The 23,341-nt window shown below is 43.3% G+C and overlaps 3 protein-coding genes across 13 annotated transcripts in view; 1 reads left to right on the top strand and 2 right to left on the bottom strand.

Moving 5' to 3' along the window:
* Window positions 1-13,102, top strand: part of myoc (myocilin) — a 17,972-nt gene extending 4,870 nt beyond the window's left edge. The window contains exons 2-5 of the mRNA XM_080431043.1: window positions 6,830-6,898; window positions 7,118-7,207; window positions 10,452-10,669; window positions 11,843-13,102. Of these exons, the coding sequence (XP_080287169.1) occupies window positions 6,830-6,898; window positions 7,118-7,207; window positions 10,452-10,669; window positions 11,843-12,412 (947 nt within the window). The 3' untranslated portion in view covers window positions 12,413-13,102. The remainder of the gene's footprint in view (window positions 1-6,829; window positions 6,899-7,117; window positions 7,208-10,451; window positions 10,670-11,842) is intronic.
* On the bottom strand, window positions 3,674-4,936 carry LOC308086332 (CCA tRNA nucleotidyltransferase 1, mitochondrial-like; the record flags this gene model as incomplete). Its single annotated transcript, XM_080429853.1, has 1 exon — window positions 3,674-4,936. One exon carries the CDS (start codon window positions 4,934-4,936, stop codon window positions 3,674-3,676), a length of 1,263 nt encoding a protein of 420 aa, XP_080285979.1.
* Window positions 13,103-15,853: 2,751 nt separating the features above from the next.
* The window catches only part of prrc2c (proline-rich coiled-coil 2C), a 47,374-nt gene continuing 39,886 nt past the window's right edge, over window positions 15,854-23,341 (bottom strand). For all 11 annotated transcript variants that reach the window (XM_080431310.1, XM_080431307.1, XM_080431313.1 and 8 more), the window contains exons 30-34: window positions 23,021-23,215; window positions 21,725-21,825; window positions 20,580-20,766; window positions 19,585-19,842; window positions 15,854-18,184 (exon numbers count right to left, since the gene is read on the bottom strand). In XM_080431310.1, the coding sequence (XP_080287436.1) occupies window positions 17,906-18,184; window positions 19,585-19,842; window positions 20,580-20,766; window positions 21,725-21,825; window positions 23,021-23,215 (1,020 nt within the window). In that variant the 3' untranslated portion in view covers window positions 15,854-17,905. The remainder of the gene's footprint in view (window positions 18,185-19,584; window positions 19,843-20,579; window positions 20,767-21,724; window positions 21,826-23,020; window positions 23,216-23,341) is intronic.

Below are 23,341 nucleotides of genomic sequence, written 5' to 3'. Positions count from 1 at the left end.
TAAAGAATTAAGTGTAAGGCACATAAAAGGCAGAGGCAAACTGAGGCTTTTTGGTTTAAAAGAACTGATAGTTGTAGCAGACTTGACGTTTTCTAGGAGCTTGTTCCAGATATGTGGCGCATTAAAAACTGAACGTTAGCTTCTCTGTTTAGTTCTGACTCTGGGGACATAAAACTGACCGGTCCCTGACGACCTGAGAGGTCTGGAAGGTTCATAATGTAGCAGAAGATAATAAATGTATTTTGGCTCTAAACCATTCAGTGCTTTATAAAGCAACAGTAGTATTTTGAAATCAATTCTTTGGCACACAGGAAGACAGTGTGTAAAGGTCTGAGAACTGGAGTGATTTGATTCACTGTCTTGGTCGTGTAGAGAGGACATGTGCAGAAGCATTCCCAATCAAACTGTTGAAGTCTTGCTGGAGAAATAGGTTCCCATGTACCTGCTCAACATTTGTTGGACCGTAACAGCATCTAGTTAAGATTTTTTACAAATGTTAAGAATGTTATTTAGATAGCATGCTGTTTGGACAGATGCTAGGTTCATTGTTTACGCGATATTCTAGTTTCTTTGAGGGACTATATTGTTCCCTTTGCACTCTTGTGTGACTATTTACACTGTTGTTTGTTGATTAGGTTCATGCTTACTCTGCTTACTCCGATGTCATACTTGTAAGCGTCTGCTAAATGCCTACATTGTAAACTGTAAACTGTAACTGACATGGGTAGCAAGTCATGTTGTCATACAAAGTGAAAACCAAACCATGTACAAGTGGAACTAAATGGACCCTTATGGTAGTTTTGCAGTACATTTGGTTCCATTTTACACCATTTGTACACTCTTTGGACTTAGACCACTATGGATTTTACAGTGTATGGACTTCTAAACATTAATACAGTAAGCCCTGTACAGTAACATCATTGCATGACTTAATTTGTAAGAAAAATAACTGAAAGATGCTGTTTGCATAAGTATTCAACACCTGTGCTCTCTGGAAGTATCAAGTTTTCACAATAAACTATACAATAATAGTAAATAATTTTGACCTAACGAGGATACAATTGGCCCCTACCAGTGAAACATTAATATAGCTCACATTTTATGGATAAAACACCCAATCTGAAGGAAAGATGTGAAAATGAAGACCAAAGAGCTTTCGTAGGACTTTAGAGATAAAATAATTGACATCCACAAATTAGGAAAAGGTTAAAAAAAAAAGGATAACCCAGTGAGCAAGGTTGGATCATTATTGAGGAAATAGAAGCTGCATCATACTAACCAGGCAGCACTACACAAGGACGGGTGACATGGGGTGCTATGCATCCCATGTCTATAATGCATTACATACTTATTCTTACATACAATGCATTATAATCTGCTTATAACACTGTATAATTATAGTAAGCACTCATACATAGTCATTATGCTTTTTGACAATAATCAAAACATAATATTATAAAGCATTTTATTGTATTATAATACTTCATCACACGCAGCGGTGTGAGTGTAACTTTAGGACACATGATGCTACTGTACACGGAGTCTTTGTATCTGACACAAAGACACTGAGGAGTGATGACCTGAACCCAACCCCAGGGTAGAGATGAGTGAACTAGGCCAATGCCTGTTGGGAACACATGCCCCACCGCTTATGCAATACCTGTTGTACCCGTCTGTCTGACTGTGTCCCCTTTATGCCCATATATTATGGAGATCTCTGTCTGTCTGCGTACCTTTTATGCCCATATATGGAGTTCCGTTGTCAGTCATGCCCAAATTTGGAGTCCAGGCCAGGCTATGATGTCCGTACATGTTGACTTCATGACACACCATATACTCACTCACTCACTCGCACACATAGATTTGAATAAATTATGGAAGGATGTGGACTGGATAGTGTACATCTATATATCTATTAGTGCACGGAATCTGTGTGTTTGAACCAGCGGCCGATCAGAACCAATAATCCAAACATCTCTTTGTCTGATTGTCTGTGTCCCATTTAATGAAGTCGGCACAACCTAAGTTCAGGGGGGAAGACCGCACCTGATAACAATGCCTAGCTTATCTCCTCCCTCAAACCAATCAAATACATGACCTTCACCTGCCATTCTTGATCTATATCTCGCATCCCTCCATCGCCTCATTCTCCCTTTTTCTTGTGTGTGCTCTCCACTATCCTTTCCTTCAGGCTCCTGATGGGGGTCTTCGGGTGTAAACCGACGCCGCTCAGCCATTATGGACCCAAAAATAAATACTCAGGGTTCATTCCCCTGGAACCACCAGCTGAACGGAACCTGCTTCTGGATTCCCTTGTGCTCTGTCCCCATCCCTAAATCCCCTCACCCCTTCACCCTTCATCCCCTTGCCCCCTCACCTCATCTTCATCACGTCACCCTTCACCTCACTCACTTCTCACCCATCAACCCCTGATCCCCTCATTCCCTCAAACAGTTTTCAAGAAATTCCGTGTTGTTTCTATCTTCAATAAATACAACCCAATCCGATTGATTGTTTCAAGGTGTGGTCTTTACAAGTGAAATACCCATATATGGAGATCTTTGTGTATGTCTGTCTGTCTGTGTTCCCTTTTATGCCCACGTATGGAGATCCCTGATGCCATCAATATGTCGTCTCAGTACTGAGGTCATACTGTGTAATACGATTGTATACTATGATTTTATGGGTACTGCACTAAAGTACTCTGACAATGGGTACAATGGGTACAACGGGTATTGAATGAATTAGGGTCAAAACCCTGAGGAAGACTTCATTGTCGAAACGCTGGTTTCTTTTAATAACCGCTTGCATCGTGGCTAAGAGCTGTGCGGCCTCATCCCTTTTACATACTATTACCTACCGTGGTCAGCACCTCATCAACACAGCTGTGCGCTCCCTCCTCTGTGTTTGCCTGACTTTCACAAAATAGACACCAGGACTTATCATTGTATCCAAACTGACTGTCCTCACCCCATTCTCTCCTGACGACGATTCCTCTGTATGTATGTCATTGCTATATAAACCACTCTCTACTCTATTCTACCTCCCAGAAACAATGTCGAGTCAGACCAGTGATAAGGATAAGACTGATTCTTTCTCACACGTGTCAACTTTACATTGTTCTCAAAAGAGAGTTTTCTGTTGTTTTGGGGTCCAGTGTGAGTTCACAAACACAAAACGTGATAACCAGAATATCCTCTCCGTGATCTAAAGCTTCCTTTTCTCTAATCAGTTGGAGTCTCCTCCCATTTGTTCTCATTGATGAAGGTCTGGTTTATTTCCTTCTGTTTGCTGTGTCTGGGCCCAGTGTTCACACACAACACATCTGATGATAAGTGAGTGCACTTACTCTCTAGGTGAACATTCGCCAACCTTTCCATCTTCAGCTCTGTTGTATATAGTACCTTTATTAGAAGGATAACCCCTTGAGATGTGTCATCTCGTTTTCGAGAGGGTCCTTATGACAAAAATACAAACAGTGCAATAGACAAAACAATACAATAAGTACATCCATGCATACTATACATAAACAGGACAAAACAAACTTGACAAAACAAAACAAAACAAAACAAAACAAAACAAAACAAAACAAAACAAAACAAAACAAAACAAAACAAAACAAAAGCTCTCTGTTGTCTTCATCTCGTTTCTTCATGTCTTGATTTATTCTGTTCTACAGAAACCTTTGTGACAAAACCTTGAGGAGTTCTTCTTTCTCCATCTGGTAGTGACTTGTCTTCCAAACATCGCGGAGCTCTTGCAGGGTGGCGCCTATCTCTTTGCCTAAAGTGATGCCCATCTTTTTCAGATCGTCGCCATTAACAGGGAAGGGTGGTTTGGCCCATTTGCAGAGCTCTGCCAGCAGCTTGTCCTCCCCTTGATACTTGAGCAGCTCGCACACTTTACTCTCAGGGTCCAAATCCCGACTGTCGATGATGAAGTCAGTGAAGGGTTTGAGGCTGTCAGGGTAATCCTGGCTCTTCTGAAGCTCTTGTCTGTGTTTTATGAGGAAGAGAGCCAGAGTCTTCTCTTTGTTGGAAACCTTCAGACGCATATCCATTACCTCCTCTATATCCACAGAGCAGTGGAAAAGAGCAGCCAGGACCGTCATGGGTTTAGGAGAGTGGTCCTTGGCACGCTGCCACACTCGTTTCAACTCTTCAATGTCACCAAGTGGAGGTAAACCGATGTATTGGGCCAATCCCAGATCATACATGACCTCCACAAGATGAGCACCGTGGCTCCCAACCACGATCTTCTTGAGTTCTGTCCAAATACGCTCTCCTGATATACCTGCTAGGCCATGGGCATTCTCCCTGATGGCCTGCAGTGTCCCAGGCTCATGGTCACCCGGCTCCAAGGCCACTCTGCCATAGAACCTGAAATACCGCAGTATTCTCAGGTAGTCCTCTTGGATCCTATGCTCAGCACTGCCAACAAACCGAACTTTACGGTTCTGTAGGTCTTCATATCCATTGAAATGGTCATATAAGGTTCCATCTAGCCCTAAGAACATAGAGTTGATGGTGAGGTCTCTCCGCTCAGCATCTTTCTGCCAGTCAGTGGTGAATTCTACCTCGGCATGTCGTCCATCCGTCTTAACATCCACTCGCAACGTGGTAACTTCAAAGTTCTCCTTGTGCAGTCTAGCCGTGATGGTCCCATGCTCCTCTCCTTTGTTGTTGATCATCCTGATCCCTGCTGTCTGGAACATGGTCTTCATCTGCTCTGGGGTGGCTGTGGTGGCGAAGTCCACATCCTCTGGACGTTTGCCAGACAGGAGGTCCCTTACAGCACCCCCTGCTATCCTCAGCTCAAAATGGTGCTTCTGAAACAGATCCGCAATGCCATCCAGACCATCTGTCAACAAGTACTGAAAATGACCGGTTTCCAACCGCATGCTGAAGAGCCAAACAGAACTTGACCTGATAGTCATACTCATACATTATTTATATCCACAAACTCTCCCAAGTTGGTGCGTCATCGCTACAGCGTATTGTGATGATGTCATAGTTGCCATGGTAGCAGAGATCGAACACTTTTTTTTCTCCGCCGTGGTTCCTAGGGACGAGCCGTCTAGCAGAGGGTCTGTGTGTGTTTGTCGGTGGCTAAACTTGCAAACCAGGGAAATTAATCCCAGAATAGCCGCAGACATTTACAGACACACAAACGCTCAACTAGATGGCTAATCCACTAGGTGCCATGCTGCAAAAACACTTTTAATATGTCCATTATTTTCATGTTATTTTATATTTTGGTAAAAGTTTTGTAAAAGTAATAGGCCCCAAGAGGCCGTAGTTTACAGTGATATAACAGCTAAGGGCGTTCTCAAGTAACTGTTAAAGTAAAACATAAACATAAAACATAAAACATAACATGTTCAAATTAAACAAAATGCACCTGAGGGTGCAAACCCTGCCCACCCAACATCTTGCTCTGTCTCTCTGTTTGTTTTTGTTCATCTTTATTTATAGAGCAACCCCAAAACTTTGGCACACTACTTATGCCACAGTTTTGGCGGCATACACACGAGACTCATATGTCAACCGGCTTCATTGGGAATGGTGTGCCTGCATTTTGCTTAGCGATATAGTTTAGATATTATTTTAAACAATGTATGAACCTTTTCTTTTTTTCTCTATTTTTACCCGGGGGGATTACTTACGACCAAACAGTGATCAAGGGGGCCAAGAACTGGACAGGGGCTCTTGAACAACACTGAGATTAACAGGTTAAAATACTCTGTATCAGTGAAGCCCACCGATTGCAGCACATTTACCTATTTCTGGGGATTTCTGGCACCATATTGTATTTGTAAGGATTTTCTTATCTTTGCTGGGCCAAAGGTAAGAGGGGAGGTTATGTTTTCGTCCCGGACTGTCTGTCTATTTGTCCGGGACTAATCTCTGAAACTGTTGGATCAAGCAGTGCCAAGGTTCTGTAGCGTGCTGCCTGACAGCTGCAGACAGTGCTGATCTCTTCGAATGGCCAGAGAAGGCCAACACTCTTTTTCATATAAAATGCAATGATGAGTGTGCAGTGGTGTAGTCTAGGGTTTTGTGTAACCCATCGCCAGTAATAAAGTCTGACATCCACATGGAACCATGCCGTCATTACCAGAGATTCAAAGTAAAGTCAGGCCGTTGTTTTCTTTCTTTTGTGTGAACATATACCCATTTTGTGAATTTATGTTATTTAACTGTCCCACCATCCGTCCATATTTGGGCAAGACTGGTGTCACCAACATGACATCAGAAATTCTGAAAGCCAAGACATTATTATTATTAGCTGCCAGTTCCCACCTGATGTTGTGTGACTAGTCCCCACTCCCCAAGGTTATGTAAATACTGTATGTGCATCATCTGCATAATTATTGTGACACATTTCGTTGTTTCCGTGATCTAAGCCAGCGGGGGCGTGTAGATGCTGAACAGAAGGAGCCCCAGGGCCAGGGGACTAGGGAACCCTAGGGGTTCAAATCCACTGTGGTGCATCAGGCTTTCCAAACAAACACAATTGGCCGTATAATGTCCTCAAAGCTTTTACGGTTGATCGGATGAAAATGATGTCATGGTATTTTTAATACATTTTAAGTGGACACAGGGACAACACATATCCCGTACCCACAATAGGCACTCAGTGCTTGTCTAAATTTCTGAATTTTGTCAGTGAAGCAGTGTCAACGCTCTAAGTGTGCTCTAAATTATAACACTCTCTCCCTGTGTGTGTGTGTGTGTGTGTGTGTGTGTGTGTGTGTGTGTGTGTGTGTGTGTGTGTGTGTGTGTGTGTGTGTGTGTGTGTGTGTGTGTGTGTGTGTGTGTTTTCCCAGGTTCCAGTCCTATGTCTCATCTGATGTCCAGGCCTAATCGGCAGCAGGGAGACACCGGCAGTTTGAGAGGTAAGACAACATTCTTCTTTTGGCTCTCGCTTGAACTGGTTCAGGTCTAAATCGAGGTTCAAGGAGTTTTATTGTCATTCCATACAGGTACCCAGGTCCTGATCATGGCAGAATATATTACACCTAAACACTGCAGAAACACGACATAATACCTATAGTGCAAATAAAGCAATTGCACTTACCCACCGACTAATCCCTATATCTCTGCCCCTCTGTCAGACCCGGCATGGCAGTACGGACCAGGGTTTCAGGAGCTAAAAGCCGAGGTGACAGAGGTACCTGCTCCCGATGGCTCCGAGGACACTACAGGTCTCTCTCTCTCTCTCTCACGCTCTTACACAAACACGCACGCACGCACACACACACGCACGCACGCACACACACATGCACGCGCGCACACACACGCACACGCACGCACACACGCACACACGCATGCACACACACGCACTCACTCACACACAGTTTAACCATTTATTTATGTCCACACACAGGGAAACCATACAGGGACACAAATATTTTAGGTGCAGTAAAGGTTACATTCACAAACTCATGGATATGTCCTCATGATACAACACGCGTGTCACTCAGCACTCCATGTGGGCACAAGTAGCGGTGTCTCCGCCATATATGGCAGCAGAGACAGCACGATACTTTGCTAGACTTTCTGCCTCGTCTTTGGGCATCCCCAGGTTGCAGTGGTGTAAAGTAACTAAGTACATTTACTTAAGTACTGTACTTAAGTACAATTTTGAGGTATTTGTACTTTACTTGAGTATTTCCAATTTTCAATACTTTTACTTCTACTCCACTACATCTCAGAGGCAAATATTGTACTTTTACTCCACTACAATTATTTGAAAACTTTAGTTACTAGTTACTTTTCAGATATAAACTATGATATAATGAAACATACATTAACCACTTTAGCCCTATTTTATGCCTAGGCCATTTGAAAATAGCAGATCTACAAGCTCACAACGCGTCGCATCGCGACGCGTTGTGAGCTTGTAGATCGGCTATTTTCAAATATTTAGTACTTTTACTTTTAGTACTTTTGGTAAATTTTGATGCCAATACTTTTGTACTTTTACTCAAGTACATTTTTAATTCTGGACTTTTACTTGTAACAGAGTATTTTTATATTGCAGTATTAGTACTTTTACTTAAGTAAAGAATTTGAGTACTTTTTCCACCACTGCCAGGTTGTCGAAAACCTCCAACAAACAGTCCGTGGGTATGTCCTAGGCTGGATCACCAGAGGAAACAAAGTTCTTAGTCTTGCACTGCTGCTTGGTGTTAAAGCGCTCTCTGTAGTTGTTCTCATGGGCCTGGAAGTCTGTCCACCTATTGCTATTCCGACAGCGGACGGACATACCGCTGCATGGCCGCCGGGTCTGTTGCCTCGCATTGCAATGTAGTACGGGTGCGTCCACTGCACCTACTACATTGACAATGGTAGTTACAACGGGGCAGTTTAACGTCATGCCCAGGACAGACACACACACACACACACACACACACACACACACACACACACACACACACACACACACACACACACACACACACACACACACACACACACACACACACACACACACACACACAAAATATGTCAAAATTTAAGCACTTCTGCATAACCATCTGGACAACAATTCACTACTTTGGCATCCTGGCAACTTAGAAACCTCTCCACCACCCCCCCCCCCCATCCGGCCATCTCTATCTGACCCCGCAAACATGACACTGCCCCCCCCCCACCCCCCCACCCCCCGCTGACAGCCTCAAAGCAAATACTGCTATTAATACTGCAGCATTTGGGGCGAGAATACCTCAGTCATGCCAAAGTATGAGGGACCGTCCCCCGAGTTTCATGACTGTCTTGTAAATGTGAGTGGAGGGGCGCCCCTTAACAAGGATGTCACACAGAGATAAACTATTTGACCCTCCAGCAGCTGGATTAGCCACCCCACCATGATGCTTCATTTTGAACCTGTTGAACATCAGTGTGTGTGATCTTTGGCCATCTTTGGCCCCCAAAAAAAGATGAAAGCTCATGGGAGTCTCTCAATCTCTGAAGACGCTATGCCACAAAGAGAGTGGTAACATGGTAATGGTGGATATTTATAATGCCTACTAATATCTAAAACTAACTCCAGCACTGCTTCCTGGCCCAGTGGGTATTTTAGGAAGAGGTAAATATACAGCGCTCACCTTATCGGTTTCCCAAACCACAGAGAGGCTTGAAGTGCTTGGAGAGATCCCCTCAAAGCAGCCCAGCTGCTGCTGCCCTGACAGGGGGGCTGCTGCTGCCCTGACAGGGGGGCCGACTCAGAGAGGAGGCTGGAGTTAACAGAGACGTCAGGCACCAGCGTCTAGGGCAGTGGTTCTCAAACGTTTTCGTACCAAGGACCCCCAAATTGATATGTATTTGACCCCACTTTGGGAACCAATGGTCTAGGACGTTGGTTCTCAAAGTGGGGTCTGGGGACCCCCAGGGGTACTTGAGGGGGTTCCAGGGGGTCCCCAGCTAAATGATGGATAGGAACCAAATGGACCCTTATGGGTCTGTAACTCTGAGAGTGTACAAATGGAACCAAATGGACCCTAACGGGTCCATTTGGTTCCATTTGTACACTCTCAGAGTTAAATTAACATTGATTTTACAATATAAATTGGTGTCCCAGAGATAGAAATGCCATTAAATGGGGGTCAGTAGCCCTAATGCATGTCAAACTGGGGGTCCTTGAAATTAAAATGGTTGAAAATCACTGCTAGAATCTTCTCTTATGGGGGTCCTTGGCATATATTTTCAGATGGGGGTCCGTGGGTCCAATAGGTGTCAATTTGGGGGTCCTTGACTGGCTTGACATGAAAAAGTTTGAGAACCAATGGTCTAGCCTAGGACACCAAAAGGGTGCTGAGAAACGATCACCTCACCGTGTCCCTCATCACGTCTCAGATCTCCCTTTTTCTCGGACTGCTTGGTCCTTTCCGGCAAACTGTACACGTTGCTCCCCTGCAAATTCCTTTCAGCATGTTGTTACTATTAAGAGTGCCAGAGGTTTTTTTAAACAGGGTACAGCCAGTTCCAGCGGTTTTAACGATTTTTTTTTACCTTTTCAACTAGTCACAAAATATTTTCCGTGATCACCGTCCTCACGGTGAGCCCCTCATTACAGACACAGGGGTCTCGTAGAATCGAAAAAATATATAATAATCTGATCGCGGTAATCCGTTCCATAATTGCATGCTATTGAAAATAGCATGTTTTGCCAAAAAATACATAGTAAAACACAGGAGCCGAGATACCGAATATTTCCCAAATACTTTAACCAGGAAGTGAATGCAGTAAATCTTTGGAACACATTATTTTATTTATTCCTTTTACCAAAAAAACTATACTATAGTTGTTTTTGGCACTCGATGTGTAACTCCTGATGTCACCCATGACAGTCACTGTGCTGCATGTGTTGTAGTTCATTTTTGTCAATTTCCCTCTCCCTGTGTTCTAATTCTAACCAACCTCCTCCCCCCTCCTTTGCCCATCCAGGCTGTGGTCAGCTGGTTTCAGTGGGTGAGCCCATCGTTCACAGAAAGGCAGACACGATAGCCGGTAAATATGGCGTGTGGATGCAGGACCCTGAAGCTCAAGCCGGATCCCCGTACGGGTCCAAGATGCTGTGGCGCATCGACACCGTGGGCTCTGAGGTCCGGCAGCTCTTTGGATACGAGGACATGGAGCAGCTCTCTAAAGGCTTTCCCTCTAAGGTAAACTATACAACCTTTTCTGTGCTCTCTAAACCCAGTGTTTCTCAAACTATTTCAAGTCAAGGACCCCCAAATTGATATGTATTTGGCCGTGGACCCCCCATCCGAATTTATTTTGTGCCAGGGACCCCCAGAAGAGAAGATTTGTGTTAAACAAATTCAAATGTATGCAAAGATGTCCAATACTTTCGCTGCGAGCTTGTATATCTGCTATTTTTGTAACGGCCACATTTTGCTGGGGACCCCCTGGAACCCCCCCAAGGACCCCCCCATTTGAGGACCAATGCTCTAAACAACCAATTGCACTATATGTGAATGGTGTGCACAACACAGTAGTAACGATCCAATAATAGTAGCACTAATGATGTAGTGTTAGAATGTCCACTGGACTGTGACAGGCCTGTAACTCAAGCTGGGCAATTAAGTTTCTGATAGCTTAATGACTTTACACTGTGTATCGTCTCTGTCGCGTGGAAACCTCATATGTTACATTTCAGGATTCAAATTCAAAAACATCAAAAGTAGCAGATCTACAAGCTCGAAACGCGTCACTTCGCGCCGCGTTTCGAGCTTGTAGATCTGCTACTTTTGAGTGACACTTTTAGTATGATCAAGTAAGGGAATTCATTTACAGAAGTTAGAATATGGAGATAAGAGGTTTCTGCCCGACAGCAACGATATCAACACTGTACAGTGGTCATCAATATGTCTGTACACGGACAAATGTGTCCGTGGCAAAGACTTGGTCTTGTCCGTGGCAGATTTTTGATTTACACACCATTATAATGTTCTCATTTTGATCATAAGACCCAATAACTAAATGTCAAGTCTCCAGATTTTCTTCAGAATATGTATGACTCTGATTTACTATGACACTAGATATGACACATTAGGAGTCCTACTAGTCCTACTAGTGGTTCTCAAATGTTTTATTTTCAAGGACCATGCACCATAACTCTGAGAGTGTACAAATGGAACCAAATGGACCCGTAAGGGTCCATTTGGTTCCATTTGTACACTCTCAGAGTTACAGCCCTGTTATATGGTCATTCAGGGCTAGCTCTTTGTGTGTTTCTGGTAATATTGTTGTCCACTGTATGTCATTTTGACCAAAATGTCCACCACATGACAGCATGGTGATGACCCCCGACACTGTATCTTCTCCCCACGAAGGTGCTGCTGTTGCCAGAGGCCGTGGAGAGCACCGGGTCCACCCTGTACCGCGGCTCCCTGTACTACCAGAGACGGCGCAGCCGCACCATCCTCCGCTACGACCTGGCCTCCGAGAGCATCGCGGCCCGCCGCGACCTCCCCCACGCCGGCTTCCACGGCCAGTACCCCTACTCCTGGGGAGGCTACACGGACATCGACCTGGCCGTGGACGAGCAAGGGCTGTGGGCCGTGTACTCCACCAACAAGGTCAAGGGAGCCATCGTCGTCTCCAAGCTCGACCCCCACAGCCTGGAGGTGAAGAAGAGCTGGGAGACCAGCATCAGGAAGGTCGCCGTGGCCAACTCCTTCATCATCTGCGGCCGGCTGTACACCGTCGCCAGCTACTCCTCGCCGAACACCACCATCAACTACATGTACGACACGGAGAAGAGCCAGGGCAAGGCGGTGGCCATACCCTTCAGGAACAAGTTCCGCTACAACAGCATGATCGACTACAACCCGGCCCAGAGGAAGCTCTTGTCCTGGGACAACTTCCACATCGTGTCCTACGACGTCCGGTTGGCCAACTGAGGCCAAAACAGGGCTCGAGAGACACTGAGAGGAGATGGCGACGGGCCAGATTCATCCTATACGCGACTGGTCACGCCGAGTGACGGGCTCTCAACTGTTCCCGCTTCAAAGACTCATAGCTTCAGAGCACCTACCTAGTAGGCCTAGTGGTTAGAATGTGAGAACATCGATATCCATTTGTAGATTTTAGCCTAACTACTAAAACTCCAGAGTGAGATCGAGTTTATTGAAGAACAGGACGACTCCACCCTTCCCCTCCCTATACCCACCCATCCCCCCAAATGGTGTATTTTATTTCATCCCCAGTGGGAAGGCTTTTACTGTGGCGCGGTCCGCAAGCGTGTATAATAGAATAATTATTTTTCTACTGTGTTCACACCAGGTGTATGTTTTTATGGTTTTCTTGTACAACTTGATGAACAATGACATTAACATTTGATATTCCTTTGGCAAAAGGGGGATTCTGACTGTATAAAATCTATAGTGCAAGCATAATTCGTTAAAGTAACCTGTGATGTACCAAACTACCTTCTCTGCCTACCTAAAACGGTAAACAAGTTAATGATCCAACTATAATACTGCTCTCACACTCAGCATGTCTTGAAATGTTACATGTATCTGTGCAACATAGTCATCACTAGGTAACATTTAAATTAATTGTTAAATAAACTTGTTCCTAAACTTTGAGAAGTGTCTGTTGTGTGTGGTACTCGACACTTTGGAGTAGGAGTCCTATAAAATATGCATTTAGATCTTCGTACTCATTTTCAAATGGCAAATTCCATGCATGTTTCGCACACCTTCAAGGTGCACACAGTCAAGGAGCTTTCCGGCATCTTGCACTTTCAGTAAACTGAAACTCCCTTGTAGACTTCTAGTGATCACAGGGTTGAGAAGTAATGGATTACATGTGACAGTAATCAGTTACAATTAAAAAAACGATGTAATTAAATTGAAATAATTATTCATCTAAATGTTGGTGATAAATGGCTTGCCTACGTATATATATGACTTATATTAATATAACATTGTCCTCAGAATTTCCTGTCAATTTTGATACTTGGTCCAATCAAAACATGACAACTTTAATTGAATAACAGTTAAAAACAATGCTAACAGTCAACTTTTGAGTACTCAGTTTGTTTTTGTGGGGTGCATACACACCATCTAGGTTTAAGGACGTTCATTTCGAGTATCGGGGGCCTATTTCATGAAAGCAGAATTAGGGGTTAAGCCTGGATTTAACCTATCCTGGCTTAATTTAGCCAGGATTAGCGATGAATCGGTTTCCTGAAAGCTGAATTATCTTGCCAGATTAGTTTAGCCAGAGCACCCTGGATAAGTTTATCCATGACTCGATTTCACGAAAGAAAATGTACGCAATCCTACTTTAGTTACCATGGAAATGTAGCTGTGAAGTTAGCCTGGTAGGGACCAGGCTAACAGCCAAGTTTACTTAATCCAGTGCCTTGTTCTTCAAGTTTTTCCAGTTGATTCAACACATGTTTGTATATGGACTCATTTTGATGACCCTGCATTCAAATAAAATGAAATAAATACAAGATATAATCAATTTAATTATATTACTGAAATAGGTGACCATGAATCATAATGACTCATGTGATATGTCATTGTCACTCTGTTAACACTATAGTTCATATTGTTGTTAGATGTTTGATAATATATTAGATTTTTTTTTATATTATGAAAAATGTCTGATATATATATATATATATATATATATATATACACATACATACATACATACATACACATATATATAATGTAATTCCTAGGAACGCCACTGTTCCATGAGCTGCTGCAGTGCTGTTCAGCCACAGAGAAGAACGCCGCTCTGGTTTTGGGCTCCATGATTGGTCAAGTTCAAGGATTCTGCTATCGACTTTCATGGTCTTATAGCTTATAGGAATACGTGAAGCCTGGCTTTACCATCCTGGCTCGACACAGCCTGGCTTGACAAGGTCTAGCTCATGGTCTAGCTCGACAAAGTCACTCCTTTTCAGCCTGGCTTGGCGTTCATGGAACGGAATAAACCAGACTTTGTCAAACCTGGATTTGACTTAAATCCAGGCTTATTTAATTCTCCTTTCGTGTAATAGGCCCCAGGTTAAATTTTTTTATCACAGAACCTGAATGATTATATTTCAATTTTAAGAGGGTAATCCGTAATAAATACATTTCAAAAGTAACCTTGCCAGCTCGTGATAAGCTATGCTCTGAGAGCACATTGCAATAATCACCAATGATAACACACAATAAATCGTCTGTCGGTTGGAAACCTTGTATGTCCAAAACTGTTAGAATAGCAGACCGACAAGCTCAAAGCGCGTCTGTGTTCTTAGCTTGAGGATCTGCTATTTTTGATTCTTTTGTGACGCTGTAGTATGATCAAGTAAGGCATTAACTTACGAATAAACACAAAAATATGGATATATGAGGTTTCTGCCAGACAGCAACGATAAATAACATTCAGGCATAGTCCAGCATCTGTAAAGCTGTTTATAGCTCAGTTTACACTCGTCTCCTCTAGTCACTAGGGGTCAGTAAGCTAACATCCACTAGAGCAGGGGTGATGCAACTTTGATGGAGAGGGCCACTATATTTCTACACTCACTCCAGGGGGCCACATTGCATATACTGTCAGGCAGACACCTCTTATCTCCTATTTATCTCAACCTTTTTCGTAAATTAATGCCATACTTCGCCATTCTATTCACACAAAAGATTCCAATTAAAAAATAGCAAAAATAGCAGATCTACAAGCTCAAAACGCATCGCACTGTGATGCGTTTTGAGCTTGTAGCTCTGCTTCTTGCCATTTTTTAATTGGAATCCTGATTTCTTTTTTTTGCTATTTTTTAATTGGAATCCTGAAAAGTAACATTTTTATTTAATTTTTAGTTATACGTATGTTCTAAGTGTATCTTTATGAACTTTAATACAGATACATTGGACATAAAAACAACTTTAAGACTTTTAATGCTAGTCATTAAGCTACCAATATATAGACTGGAGTAATTAAAGCGGGTCATGTTTGCATGTTAGGAATTGTAACATTAAGTGAAGGTGGGGGCCGCCAGTTGCCCATGTATGCACTAGACTAGAGTCTAGTCACTAGACTCCACTAGACTCTAGTGGATGTTAGCTTACTGACACCTAGTGGCCTGATTTGGCCTTCGCTAAAGCGGCCTTATACTTGCATTTAAACAGTTAGTCCCCTTGTGTTTTATTAGTTAGCCTATCTATCCATTCATCCACATGCATATTATAAACACTGAAAATTGTCATAGTGTCCTACATTTTTCAGAAGATTTTGTAAATTATATATTCATAGTAAACTCTAAAGCCTGCATATATTTTGACAACTCTCATGCCAAAGAATCACACAATAGGCTAAATCCACGAGACACAGCCCAATGATCACTTTTTAACAGCATATTATTTTTTATTAGTTTCTGTAACCAAACCAAGAGAATGTAAATAAGACCGTACATATTTTAATACAGCGATGAAACCCCTGTACAAGTAAAACAAAAAAACAAAAACAATCATTAACCCTCACTCCCTCCCCCCATCCTCCAATATCCCAGGTCTCATTTTATTTGCCCTCCTGATCGGTCAGAATGGAAGCTTATCCCCCTCTCCTCCTCCTCCACTCGCCGAGGGGGGTGCATTGAACTGTACATTTCTCGAAAGGACCCTTGTCATCGTTAAGCCCCAAGATGAGAGAGAACGCTGTGTGTGTGGAGAGCCCAGCGGAGGTAAGGCAGAGGCAGGAGAGGACAGGACTGATTGCTCTCCTCTCGTTTTGTAAGGGAAAAAAAACAAAAACAAAATAAAACGTGTTCTTCTGCCCAAATGCTTCAGAACCACATAATCTTCAGGCTCCTCTTTTTTTTATAACTTTTTCCTTTCTATTTTTCTTAACCTTTTTATCTGTTCTGCTTTTGTTCCCCCCTCTTTACGAGAGGAGGTTTTTAATGTACACTTCTCATGATTAGAAAGGCCAAGCCCTCAACACCCTTTCTATTCCTCTAAAGTAGCCCCTATCCTGCAATGTCCTAGCTAAAAGGGCACTGGAACTCCCGTCAATAGCAGCAGGGCTGGGTTCTTTACAGTGAAGTGTGTGTGTGTGGGTGTGCGTGTGCATGCACAAGTTGAGTGAGGCTACGGAAGGGTGTCCAAGCAGTGACGGGGTGTGTGTGTGAGAAGCAGGCCCTAGATTGGAGCATTTACCTATAAGCAACCGTTTCTAAAACAACCAATAATATTATAGCTCCACTCTGAACTCTGCTGCCACAGCAGCGGCAACATCAAAGGCCCTGTGACATCATCTTTTACGTTGCTTCTTTACCTTTGGCTAAAATATACAGGAGAGATTTCAGCTACAATCTTTCCGCCATTTATACCGTGTGTAAACACTCACCACCACCACTACACACACGCACGCACGCACACACAGACACCACCTCATCAATATTCTCAGGCAAGGAGATGAGAGCAGAAGGCAGGAGCAAAAGGCTTGCAGGCAGATTCTAATCAATGAATCAATCGATATATATCAATCAACTACTGCAATTTCACATTTCCTCTCTGGGAAAAAAAACACAAAAAAACAAAAACAAAACAAAAAAAAACAGAATGACGATAGAATTCCTGATTTTTGTATGTCTCTCCTTTCAGTGAACATGGTTGAAACCGTTGAGCAAGAAAATGGGGCAGTGTGTGCACGTGTGTGGTAATGTGCTGTACAGCTCTCCACACATGCACACATGTATGGATTAGTAAAGATGGGAAGATTGAAAAGGGGGGGGAAAGCAAACTGTTCTTCACTAAAAAGACATCTCTCTTTAAATAAGATTGTTCGTCCAACTACAAAAACAATTGATTCATTCTTTCGTTAACAAAATAACATACCTGTCCTCCCTATAATACGGGTGCTTCTACTTGGAAAAATAATAATAAAATGGAACAGAAATCATAGAGCTATAAAAATGGCAAACTCAGCAGCGAATCTAGTCTTTTTTTTTTCTTCTCCTCTCTTAAAGTCTGCCACCGTGTCTACCGTTTGTAGCAGATCTCTAAGTTAACCGCTCTCGTGCGTTAACGTTTTTCCTCCCTCATTGCACAACTGCATGATGGGAAAATTCAAACTCAAACAAACTGCCCCAGAGGAGGGGGGGGGGGGGGGGGGGAGAGAAGAGAGGCTAAGATTATGTACAAACACTCAACAGTAAGCTCTTCTCTCAGTAACCGTTTACAATTTGGATCTCTACCCCCCCAACCCAACATCCTCTCTCCCCCTCCCCACTCCCTTCCACCAGGGGGTGCTGTGACCTGGGAAGGGGGGGTTGGGTGTGAGTGAGTGAACAGAGCAGCCTGGATCCCCTCTCCTCCTCCTCCTCCTCCTCCTCCTCCCCCTGTCATCATTTCACCTGAAGAGGGCGTGGTGGGAGCGTGGGGGGGGTCTTTTTACTTGCCCTCCTCTGGTTTGATGGCCTGGGGCTTTATGGGGCCAGTCCGTATGGGCTTGCCCGTAGAGAGAGGGGTTTTGTCGGGCTCCTGGCGGTCAGAGATGCCGATGCCCCCCACCGACTGGTGGTTGGGAGCCATGTTGTCGAGGAGGAGAGGGGGTTTCTGGTCGAGGCGAGGGCCAGGCGCTTTGTTGATGGTCGGGGGGGCGGCCTTCATCTGCTGCTGCTCTGAAAAGAACTTATGAGTGGACTGAAGCACCTCGGCCCTCTGCTTCGCCTGCCAAGGAACACAGCAAAAATACAAAGGGAATGAGCCACATAATCATGCTTTTATTGATAGTACAGCAAAGTTGATTGTCGTTTTTTCACTAAATAAAAAACTAAATAAAAAACTAAGCTATGATGACTAAAACTAGGACTAAATATATTGACAATTTCGTCAACAAATATAAGCTAGACTAAAATGTCAGTGAGGGACTATTGGAGAAGAGATCCAGGTGTTTTGCTCTGAAAATAGCAGATCGCTCACAACGCTGCGACGCGTTGTGAGCTTGTAGATTGGCTATTTTCAGCATGCAACCAAGTGTAAAATCAGCCATTACTACCCAAAATAAATTTTGGTCGACTAAATCAACTGTAGATTTAGTAGACTACAATCTTATGACAGTAAAACATTTCAGATGACTAAAACTAAATGGAATTGGATTCAAAATCAACACTATAGTACAGTGGAGAGACATGAAACAAGGAGAGAGTAGCATGCCGCAAATGGACTGCCCGGCCTGGGAGTCGAACTGTGGGACTCACTGGCAGGCATCAGAGTCACAGTATATGGTAATACACAACCTAACCACTTGGCTAGCGGGCGGCCCCAACATCCTACACATCCCACTTTTTTTCATTAAAAAGGTTGACAAAACAATTTGTCAACTTTTGAAAAATAGCAGCTTGTTGGCTTGTAGCTATTTGAGAAACTATTTAGAATGGTTTTGTAATGAAGTGACTCTGTGGTTAAAGCAGCATTTCTCGACGTTCCAAAGAAGTGACTCAAGAGATGCTCCGACAGCGTCACAGACAGAAGTACTCCAATGGAGGGAGTTATTGTGTTATTTCAAAAACAAAATAATAATACATTTTTAACCCATTAAGACCTGGAACGCATCTGTGTCACTTTTTGATTTGAGCTAAAAGGCATTATTTGACACTTTGGCTATTCAAAAATAGCAGATATACAAGCTCATAGCAGATCTGCTATTTTTGAAAAATCGTGAAAATATGTGCAAATCTTTGAATATCTATTGTTTTAAAGCGAGCATTTTTAACTCAAATCTTTGCATCTGGGGGTCTGTGGAACAAAATATTTTGAGATGGGGGGTCGGCAGCCAAATACATATCATTTTGGGGGTCCTTGACATGAAAAAGCTTGAGCACCACTGATATAGAAACATATGTTTTTTTTTCAAAATACCGTTAGGATTTAGAAGACATTTTTGCAGAATCGGCCTCAGGTCTTAATGGGTTAATAACTGAATTCCGAAAAAATGCAGGTGCCACTGTGAAGGCGGTAGGGAGCCACTGCTGTAGTAATCATGTTGCTACATTTCAGTAATCATGTTGCTACATTTCAGTAATCATGTTGCTACATTTCAGTTTGAGAGCAGCATGGGAAATGACTACCTTGAGGTCCTGCTCTGCCGTCCGATTAGCCTGCGGGCCTCTGGGTACGACGAGGGAGGGTCCAGGAGGTCCCCGGGGGGGCGGGTGCTGGCTGTGCTGCGGGTGCTGCTGGGGTCGGGGGTGTGGCATCAGACCTCCGCCCATGTTGGGAGACATGGGAGGCCCCATGGGGTTGCGCTGCTGAACGCCGCCCGCAAACGAGTTGGCGTGCGGAGGAGGTCGAACCAGAGGAGAGACGATGTTCGGTTGGGACAAAATCTGTGGAGACAAAATAAAAAAGGATGTTAGAGACGATTTTTTGTGACGTGAACCTGCACAGTAATTTAACTCTAAAGCTCCTTTACACACCGGGGGCGATAAAATGGCGATAAAATAGCTGATCTACAATCTGCTATCTTTGCTTTTTTACTATTTGAAAATGTGATTTTTTTTTTACATTGAGATGATTATGCAAAGAGTATTGGGCTTATCTCAAATAATTGCGATTAGACGATTATGTCATAATTGTGACAGGCCTAGCAGGGAGCAGAACTGGGAAGGATAGCGCGTTCTTCTGGACGCATTACAACCTCCCAGTGAAACTATCAGGTGAAAAGAAGCGGCTGGCGATGAGAAACGCCACACAATAGTAGAGATTGGCAGTGACAGGCAGTGTTGCCAGATTCTGTCAGAGAAACAAGCAACCAGGTCTAGGAAAACCAGCCCAAAAGAAGCTGGGCCACATGAGCACTTTAACATGTACATCAGCTATTTGAAAATAGCAGATCTAACGCGTCGCATTGTAAGCTTGTAGATCGGCCATTTTCAAATAAAATCTTGCGGGGAAATTATAATAAACAGATCTGGCAACCCTGGTGACAGGGACTATACACACACAAGGGGGGGAATGGGGAAGAGAATGAAATGAAATAAAAAATAAACATAACATAATGCAATAACAAGTCTCTCTCACACTCAAAACTCATTGTGAAAATAAATAAGATGGGTTTAAAAACCTGTGGTGGGTTGAACTGTCCAGGGAACTGCTGAGTCATTCTCATGCCAGCAGAGCTAACCTGTGGGTTGAACTGTCCAGGGAAGTGCTGAGCCATCCTCATGGCAGCGGAGCTGGGCTGGAACTGTTTCTGGTACAGCATACTGTTCATTTTACTGGACTGGCTGCTGGGAGAGGTGGAGCTGGCCCTGCAGAGAGGAAGAAGACGGAGGAGCCAAAGAGATAGGAAGGTGTTAACAACACAGGGACACGACGCCGTGACTCCAATGGTGATCTCAGACTTCCTGTCGGCAGTATGTCAGTCGTCTATGATTTATCAATGACGTACGACTCCCTATACGACCAGGGTGTTTCAGCCCCAGTCTGAACCCTGTTGACTTCCAAAATAGAATTAAAGCTACAGATTTCAGATATTGTAAAACAAATGGCCACCCTCCTACAGAGCAGTGTTGATTTTGACAGTACATTTTGATTAAGTTTTAGTCATAGTCTTTTGAATAAAATTCCATTTAGTTTTAGTCATCTGAAATGTTTTACTGTTAGTCTAGTTTTAGACGACAAAATATCATAAGATCATAGTCGACTAAATCTACAGTTCATTTAGTCTAAAATGTATGTTGGTGGTGCCTTGATGGCACGTTGTGAGCTTGTAGATCTGCTATTTTCAGAGCGCAAACACAACATAAAATGACTTGTCTTTTAGTTCTACTGGATCTCTTCTCCACTAGATCCCTCCCTAACATTTTAGCCTAGTTTTTATTTGACAAAATTGTCAATATATTTAGTCTTAGTTTTAGTCATCATAGCTTAGTTTTTATTTCGTTTTCGTCAGTGAAAAAAGGTATTCGACGAACATTTTTCGTCATAGTTTTAGTCGACGAAATCAACACTACTACAACAGAGCCATGCTGTAATGCTGTAAATAGTATGCGTTAATTCATTGTAAAGTTAAGTAAGTAAAGTAAAAACACCTGGTCATGTGTGGGTATACTTTACGTTATATGGTCAACTATATGGTCATGGCGCTAATCATTCACCCGCCAGCGGTGCGTCCTGTGTGTGTTTATACTTACATTGTGCGTGGATGAGAACTAATGTGCATTGTAGTGCATGTGGTTCTGTTGAGTGTGAGCTGCTGTGTCTAACCTGTAAGGACTAGAGGTGGGCGTGGTGCTCCTGGCGCCAACAGGAGGAGTACCAGGCTTTATATCCATCCCACCGCTGAACAGCTTCATGTCAATGTCCATCTGGACAGAAAGACACACACACACACACATCAACGGTGATTTATACACCAGCCATGACAAGACTGACAATAGCCGGTCTACAAGTAAACAATGCAATGTGTTGTGAGCTTGTAGATCGCTTGCACAGAGAACGCAACCACGTATAAATCAGGCATTCAGACTGTGGTTCAAAAGCTCTGTTTCATGATTCATCTTGAACAAAACATATTGTACATATTCAAAGAGAAACTCACGAGGACTTAACTCATTCCCTGCCTAGAACATAAAAAAACGTAATTATTTCCAATTACCAATTCTGCCAAGAGCGTTTTTTTTTTTTTTTTTTGACCCAAAGACCAAGGAGATTTTTCGAAGATCTAGACTCCTATCCACTTCCTTGTTAACTTAAAAATTATGCATCTCGGCTCCTGAGTACTTTTTTTTTTTCAATGAAAAATCTCTGGCAGTGGGCAAACGCGGCCAGAAATAATTCAGGCAGTGAATGAGTTAACATTACAAATATAAGGGTTTAGCTGTGTTCAAGATTTATGCAATGAGTATACATTTTTTAAGTGTGGATAGATGGATAGAGAGATTAGACCAGTGGATATTAAAGTGGGGTCCAGGGACTCTAAATTGACCCTTACAAGTCTATAACTCTGACAGTATACAAATAGAACCAAACATTTGGTTCTATTTGTATACGGTTAGAGTTAAAGGGGAATTTTGGACTAAGGTTTTCTTACCTTTTCTATGATGTTATGATATCTTAGGATGAATGGTACAGTAGAAAAATGTCATAACTCCATCCCGGGTCCGCCACAGCTTAAAGCGTGCGCCAATAGGCCTTGGGCTAGATCGCGTATTTTAATAACTTTTTTTTAGATCTGACGTTCATAGTGACAGAACACCGTAAAAACAAAAACAAAAAAAACAGAAGTCTTGCTAGACGAGATTTCAATCTCGAGATTTCAATCTCGCCTAGCAAGACTTAGGTGTTTTTTTTTGTTGCATAGTGTTCTGTTCATAACGTCATAGAAAAGGTAAGAAAACCTTAGTCCAAAATTCCCCTTTAAGGGGGGGGGGGGGTCCTTGAAATTTTAAAATTGTGAGAACTACTGGATTAGACACATAGACACAGGGCGCTATCTCACACTTAAGACAGACAAACATATACAAGGGGCGGGGGGGGGGGGGGCTATCTCACAACAAATACCTTGCTGGATTGGGGAGGCATCATGTTGTGGTTAGGACCCATCATGCCCCGGTACGTCTGAGAGACAGGAGGCTGCCTGTTCATGCTGGGGGGCTGGGCCTGGGGGGGCGTGGGGGGCAGAGCCAGGAGAGGCTGCCCGCCTCCCGAACCAAAGTTGGACAGGGACAGCTGGGAGCCGGGCAGAGGGACGGTCACCTGGTTGTATAAAAGAAAAGGAACAGACGTTGTTTGTGACTGTGCACTGTTACGTATAGGTGGGAAAAAAGCATTTGGTTTTGAGTGGGATTGAGTGAACGTGTGATGTAAAACATCTGTGTTGTG

Source organism: Gymnoscopelus braueri (genome assembly GCF_963280865.1).
Source record: "Gymnoscopelus braueri genome assembly, chromosome: 6".
NCBI classification, from domain to species: domain Eukaryota; kingdom Metazoa; phylum Chordata; class Actinopteri; order Myctophiformes; family Myctophidae; genus Gymnoscopelus; species Gymnoscopelus braueri.
The sequence above is the reverse complement of the archived record's forward strand: the minus strand, read 5'-3'. Positions and strand labels throughout refer to the sequence as shown.